Consider the following 7711-nt stretch of genomic DNA (forward strand, 5'->3'; position numbering starts at 1 on the left):
TAAACCCAGTCCAATTAGTATATCATGTCGTGATAATAATATTGTCCGTATCAACGTTCACAATTCTTATGTCTTTTAACCCCCGGCCCAATCTGGTAATATAACGGTAATAATCATCATAATTGTCAATGCATAATTTCAAAATTCACAACTTTACAAGCCAATCACCTTACTTTCGATGACAAAAACATATATAGAATCTTCATCATGTGTAAACATAATTCATTTCAAAATTCAACATAGATCTCACAAGACCGATTCGATTTATAAACATAATTAAATTCATTGCTTTAATTATCATACTCATATAACCCAAAAAAAAAAAAGCTCAAGAACACCACAAATGGACATGCATAGTGCAAAAATTGGTGGAAACCCTATTCACAAGCCTCAATCAAGGTTTATCTAAATAATTAATATAATAAACGATCATTATGTTGCTCGAAGTGACTAAATATACTAACTCATACAATTAGAAGTTTCAATTATCATTTTTGACATCCGTTTCCCAATTCATACCCAATTTCAATCACTATTTAGTCCTATCAATCCATTTGAGTTTCCAATTAATAACCAAAACTCCCAATTAGCCAAATTTTCTCATAACTAAAGGTTGAACCTCAACACATATATGAAAGTCAACCATTTTAGTGATCTCATAATCCAGCTCATAATGGCCAATTCAACCTCCAATGTACATAATCCAATCATGGAACCTACTTTAATCCCTCTATGGTGTACGAGTCGCAATGGACGTCTCACAGAAATTCCTATTAAACAGCTAGCAAGTAAAATCATTTGCAAATGACTTAAATATGCAATTAGATATTGTAAGTAATAGAGTGGTCTCGCTGCTACAATTCACTAAAATAGTCAAGCATGGGCTAGTCTAAATGACTTACATCCTATCTTTCGTTCCTTCAAGTTGCTCATATGCAGATCTAGCCAAGTTTATTGGCGAGAATGTTTCTCTTAATAGTACAAGAAAAAGACATAAAGAAGAAAGTGATATATAATGTTTTCCAGGCATAAGCAACACTTTTCTTTAAAAGCAGCACTTTTCTTTAAACTTAATTCGCCCCTACCTATTCCTATTTTATAGGGTGCAAGTTAAGTTAACTGGCAAATTCGTTCAAGATATGATGAAGATCCTTGAATATGAATTATACTTTCAAGATACAAGTTAAGACAACAGTAACCTTTACAAAGTGATAATTTGACTTTATCTTTATGTAAACGCACAGACAAAAGCAATGAATTTGATTTTAGTATGTTTGTCTTGTGTATTCTTTCTACCTCTTACGAACAGAGTGATGGTGAAGGTTTTATATAGATCATGAAGGGATGTCTTGAAGAGATGTCTTGAAGAGATGCTTTTTGGAGTAATACCTTTTTAATTAAAAGTCACAATCATATGTTGATCTATGAACTAACATAAACCAACATAATTTAAAAAATTAAAGGATATTTATCATCCTTTTCGTGAAGAGTTACACCTTATTAATATGTAGGGTTGCCTTAAGAAAACGACGCAACCTTTCACTAAGAGGTAGTTATCACACCTTTATATATGTCTTTAGACATCAATCTTAGTGTCTTTTGGTATTGTAACTTCCTACATAATCCTTCATATAAATATATGTTAATTTATGTAAAAACACAATCCCTCATATAATTATATTAATTTATATGAGAACAAAACCATTCATATAAATTTATCAATTTAACAAATTTACATATGACTTTTTAAAAAATACATCTCATCATGTTAAAAATATTCCAATAAAATTCATGCTCACTCATGATTTAGCATGCGCAAGTCCATACTTGCTCATGGACATTTTTGGACTTGTCCATTGATGAATTAAGGGCAAGTCTAGACTTTTCTCAAGGAAAAGTTTGCGGAGCACCTAGTAGAGTTAGTATTGATGCCTGGCAACCTTAAGCAAGGTTTCTAATTGGAATCCCAGAATATGAACCGTTTTGAAGTTTGAACATTGCATGTTGTTGGATTCTTTTTTTATTTGAATTTGGTAATCTAAATAAAAACATTTCACCAATTGAAACTTTAGAATATCAATTGCTCTTTCGGAAACACTTTTGGGACAAAATAATCTTTTAACTTTAGCTAGAATTAGTCAACTAATGGTCAATGTTAATCAAATATTGTTAACAGGCGACATTATCCCATTTCTAAAACTTTGGGAAATAAAATATTGTGCCAATCAAAAGCTAAACATGCCAATAACATCTAGAGAAAAACTTATAATGCAAATGTTCCCATTAACCTAATTTTAAAGTTATATACTTTCCTTTTTCTTCTTCCTTTCTCTTTTTCGTCATCTTTCATATTTCACTATTTGTGTTTTGACTATTGTTAATTATTGTTGTTATTGATTGTGAGCATTAAGTTGTTAAAAGCCATCAATATCACACCAAACATCACTGAGTATACAAATTTACTTCACGCAATATTTTTTGCTTTAAAAAAACATTCAAGCCAAAGTTAAACACATGAAAGTTCTATGCATATCCAAGTAAAAAATGTATAAAAAATTATTGAAAAGTTACATATGAAGAAGTTAAAAATAATATCATAAAAAGACATACAATAGAGGTGGATCCCACATGTTTAGCTAGCCAATCCACTCTATACTCATAAATAAAACTAAGAAAAAGTTTATTAATAGAAAATTAATAAAAGAAAAAATGCAAATAAAAACCTATAATATGTGAAATTGTGATTTGGGACCTTTAATTTGAAAAATGACAAATAAAGATTCAGTCCCTATTACAAGTATGAAATCTTGGTGAAATGTCCGAAATCACAACTCAAGTATGCCAAATGACAGGTTGACTATAGAAAATGACAAGTTCATTTTAGCGAATGACAACTTTAATAGATCAAATCACAACTTGCTGAGAGTATGTCAAATGAAAAGTTGATTATAAGAAATGACGAGTTCACTTTAACGAATGATAATTTCAAGTAAGCAAATCACAACTTGACTGAGGGGCATTTCAAACATTTTACCAAAATTTCATATTTACAAAAAACCGGGTCTTTATTTACTATTTTTCAAATTGAGGGTTCCAAATCATAATTCCACATATTGGGTTCTTTATTTGCCATTTTTCCTTAATAAAAAGCTCACCAAAAGAATATTCATAAAAAACTATATCCATAAACATTTTTTTTTAAAAAAAGTTTTCTTCAGCATCAACGTTATTAAGAACTTGAAAATTAGGGTTTTTACCAAAGATACGATGAGGGAGGGAGGGCTCAACCCGCACACGTGAACCGAAAGAAAGGGCAAGTCGGTAATTTCATCGAGGGTGACAATGTAGTGGCAGCAGCGAATCTCTGCACACCCAACGGCCCTCTTTTTCTCCCTTTCATCGTCACCAGCACACTCTCTCGTCTCTCTCTCTCTCTGTCTCTCTTTCTCTCTCTCTCTAACTCAATCGCCATCATCATCATGGAGATCTCTCAGAGACTCTTCAAATTCAAATACCACTTCGTCGCAGCTCTGCTCTTAGCCTTCACTGTCTCCTCCTTCGCCGTCCTCGCTCCCAGATTCCTCACCGTCTTGGCTTACTTCTGGCCGCTCTTCCTCTCCACCGCTCTCTTCCTCGCTCTCGTCCTCGTCTTCGGCCGGACCTCCTCCTCCGCCGCTGGCAGCAGCAGCAGCAGCAACAACACCGCCGGTGAGGTTTTCCTCGATTACGTCGCTGGCCACCACGAGCTTCAGCTGGAATCTCAAGCCAGCAAGTCCGATTAGAGCATCAGATCGGGCAATCAATCACACACAGAACGTAGCAGTTAGCATCGTAGTAAGGTTAGCTGCAGTTTGGAGATTAATTTTAGTGTCTTAACTCTGAAAAGTAGAAATATTACGGTAGCTTGTAATCTCTGGAACTTTTATAATTAATTTCTTTTTCTTTTCTCTCTTTGATTTATGCCTCGCTGTTCTTGATTTGATGTATTGGATCGGAATGTTTTGAGAGTTGCGGCACTGTGAAGCAGGGAGTGTTATACAGTGACCGTAATGAACATACGATTAAAATTAGTTTTCGTAATTTTATAGAAAAATGAAATAGCTATAATTTCACTTTTAATAATCCTACAAAAATTTTAAAAATTTTTTGCAAAAAACTTATAAAAATGTAAGTGTTACCAAATTTAACTTGAAATTTAGTAATTTCAAACAAAGTAAATTACATAAACTTTTTTTGTGAGTTTATTTAAACTCTAGGTAATACAAATATATTGAGTGATATTGATGGAGCTAATCACTGAACTCCTTGTGGATTGTTTTGCTAGACACATGTATTTTATTGAATTAAAAAATTATACATATTATCCTCTATTATATAAGAACCTATGGACACTGTTTCTTGAATCTTGTGCAATAGATTGAAATGATGGCAGATCAAGATAAATGTAATCTGGTTTAAGACATGCTTGATGCACAGCCTATGCATATTGATTAAAAAATATTAACATCAATTTCAAGCATCAAATTTGTAGTAACTTGTTGGGTTTTTTTAAAGTACGAGTTTGAATCTCTGTCAATACAATTAAGTATGTGAATTCTTTTCATTGGATGGAAGATAAAAAATAAATAAAATTTATAACAAGTTATAGTATTTATGTATCATTTATAGTGTGAATCAATTTTTCTTTTTTGGGTCTGAGTATGAATCAATTTTATAATTTATATTTTATACTTTATGCAATATACATGCCTCATATCTAATTTGAAAAAACTCAGAAAAAAATACCTCTAAAATTTGAAAATCTCAAATTAAGAATGACATAAAAATATGTTGTTATTTACGTTTTAAATGTTTTCAATTCTTGTTAAAATATGGGAAGTATGACTGATTTAAAATTCTAAAATTCAAAAGTATTTTTTAGGATTTTTTTTCATCTAATTTTATGTCATTATGTTATGGATACAATTTTTTTTTAATAACATGAGTAAAGTGATGATGGAAGATGCACTCCAGGCTACGATGGAAACTCTGGTAGACTAGCACGTAGGTTTGATGACAATAAGCTTCCTGTCTAGTAGTTTCACGAAGTTTACAGGAATTTATTTTATATTTTCTCTAATATAAATATAAGACATTAATTATTTTATCTTTTAAATTTATAATTTTTTTAACATATTTATATTGTAGACATTAAATGGACATTCTTATCAATTTACTGGTTTCCAATCAAATAATTAACGGGTATCTAAAAAACAAAAAATCAAATTAACAGTGTCTTTATAACTAATTTTATTAATATCTATAAATAATTATCTAATTTTTGTGTTTAAGAGGGAAGGGGTATTAATATTTGCTTTGAGAGCTGAACTTCATGAATAAGAAGTTATCTATATCTTGATTAACCCTCATATTAAGGACATTAAAGGCTTTTTAACACAAGACTGATGTGCTATTACAAAACATATGCTTAAAGAAACGGAACAAATGCTTGAATTGGTTAATTCGCCATGGCCACATATTATTGATAATGATGTTGTTCTTCGTCATTCTCCTTTTCTTTGTCGGGAGCTATTTTGTTTCTGATGGAAATGATGGGCATCATGCTTATGAACAGATGAAATTAGATTAATATAAAAATTATTTATTTATATGTGATGATATAAATATGAATATATTTATAAAACATATAATATCTCACAATATTTTTTTGATAGGTAAAGTTATCATTGGCAAACTTATTCGAGGTACTATCAAACACTAAATATGTGCATGTTATGGTATTGCTCATAAATTGTAACCATGTCCCATTATTCCTTAAATTCCATGAAATATGTTAAGTTAATAAATAGATATTCCTTCCTATCATAAATGCAGGAACTACTTAGAGAATTAATGTTAGTTATAAATGTAAAATATCAAATTATTTTTTCTCTATTAATTATATGTGAGTCTTTATCAAATAATATCTCCAATTCAATTATTAAAGATATTAAAAAATTAATCTTTTTCACTGAAAAGTATATGATTCTCTTCATCTTTGCAATCTATAAACTGAAGAAAGTATTAATCTATGAAATATATATATATATATATATATATATATACTACCTCCTGTTCTAATTATAAGAGTTAGTTGATTAATTTGAAGAGATTAAGAAAAGAAGTCAAGTTAGTTATTTGTAATAAATGAGTGTTGTCTTTCCTAAAATATCCTTAATAAATAAGTGTATTGGTTAGAACTATTATTGTCACAAGGACTACCTTGAGAAAAAATATATGAATATGATGGACAAAATGAACTGGGATCTTATATTTAAGATCAAAATAAAAATCAAATAAGATCTTATATTAAAAACCGAAAGCAGTATTATTGATGATAACTGTACTTTTAAGTGAATATAAATTAATGTGTCGGTGATTATATAGAAAAAAAAAGAAATTAAATAAAATAAAAATAAAGAGATGAGATCAAATGATGGCGTCACTCGAAAGGTGATAATGGGAGGTTCCCTCGACGGGCAGCAAAACGACGGAATCAATTTGTCCAGAAACCCCACACTCACGTTTCACGCGGCAGCCACTTTGGTCATAAAATACTTACATGCGTTCACCTTTCCAAAAAACAAAAAAGTCTTTTAGCGTGATTTTTTATTCATTTTCATTTTTTATTATTTCATATTACAAGATTTTAATATATTTTTTTGTCATATTTATTCATTTTTTAAAAATAGTCTTTGTAGTTATTATACATGTTAAAAGTTGTATCGAATGATAGTTTTAATTAATACATGTGATTATCAATGGTATTTAGAAAGATATCACCAATTTGTTACAAATAACTAATTTAACTAATTTTTTAATCTACTCAAATTAATCAATAAGTTTTTATATTAAGAATCGGAAGTAATATCAAAATTTTAAAAAAAATCATTAAAGCCAACTAACGTTGTCTTAGAAGTTTAGAAGCTTTCTAATCTTATTACTATTCAATATATAAAATTTTCAAAAAAAATAATTATTAATTTATAAATATAACCAAGAAAAAAGCAGCAATGTAGTCTTGGCTGATAAAAATATTAGTGTCCAACATTAAATTTTTGTCAATCAATGTTAGCTTTTAATAGGTAAGGCCAATCTGATCCTTTTTAACACTTTCAGGACGATATTAATCCTAATAAAATTTTTACATATCTGCAACTCCAACACAAAAGTTTTCAAGGGGCAAAATTAGACGCTAATCCTTCTTTGTTTAAAGTATAAAGCATCTTATAATATCTGCACTTGTATAGTTCAAAACGATAACAAGAAAACTCAATCCAGTTAGTAGGTTAGACCAATAAATCAATCAACCAATTCTTTTTTTTTTTGGCACTAAAGTATAGGTATTCTCTTATTAAAAGTGATTATATTCGAGATACTGTTAGGTGCTAAATACGAGTATCTCTTTCAAGAGAGATTCGAACCTTAATTTATCAACGCTGTGAGGGCAATCAACCAATTGTTTGACCAGTTCTATTAAAAAATTTTATACCAATTCATTGGTTTGGATTTTATATCATTTATCCCGTTAAAAATTTCAGACCGATTCATTGGGTTGGATTTTATACAATTTTTCTTTCATTATTGAGCTTAAAGTGACGTAACATGTTTTTTAGTTTAAAAAATAGCAATCAACCAAACGTATACTTTATTAATTATTTTTTATTGGATT

At 29.7% G+C, this 7711-nt stretch overlaps 1 protein-coding gene across 1 annotated transcript; it reads left to right on the top strand.

Annotated features, from left to right (window-relative positions):
* Positions 1-2021: 2021 nt before the first annotated feature.
* On the top strand, positions 2022-3951 carry LOC114712545 (uncharacterized). Its single transcript, XM_028897104.1, has 2 exons — positions 2022-2033; positions 3410-3951. Exon 2 carries the CDS (start codon positions 3480-3482, stop codon positions 3780-3782), a length of 303 nt encoding a protein of 100 aa, XP_028752937.1. The 5' UTR covers positions 2022-2033; positions 3410-3479; the 3' UTR covers positions 3783-3951.
* Positions 3952-7711: the final 3760 nt, after the last annotated feature.

The sequence above is a fragment of the Neltuma alba genome, unplaced genomic scaffold, assembly GCF_004799145.2.
Source record: "Neltuma alba isolate B1F8T4 unplaced genomic scaffold, ASM479914v2 tig00011371_pilon, whole genome shotgun sequence".
Taxonomy (NCBI): Eukaryota; Viridiplantae; Streptophyta; class Magnoliopsida; order Fabales; family Fabaceae; genus Neltuma; species Neltuma alba.

Excerpts from the sequence above, each read along its gene's own strand:
- LOC114712545 (XM_028897104.1), top strand. The coding sequence starts at position 3,480 with ATGGAGATCTCTCAGAGACTCTTCAAATTCAAATACCACTTCGTCGCA.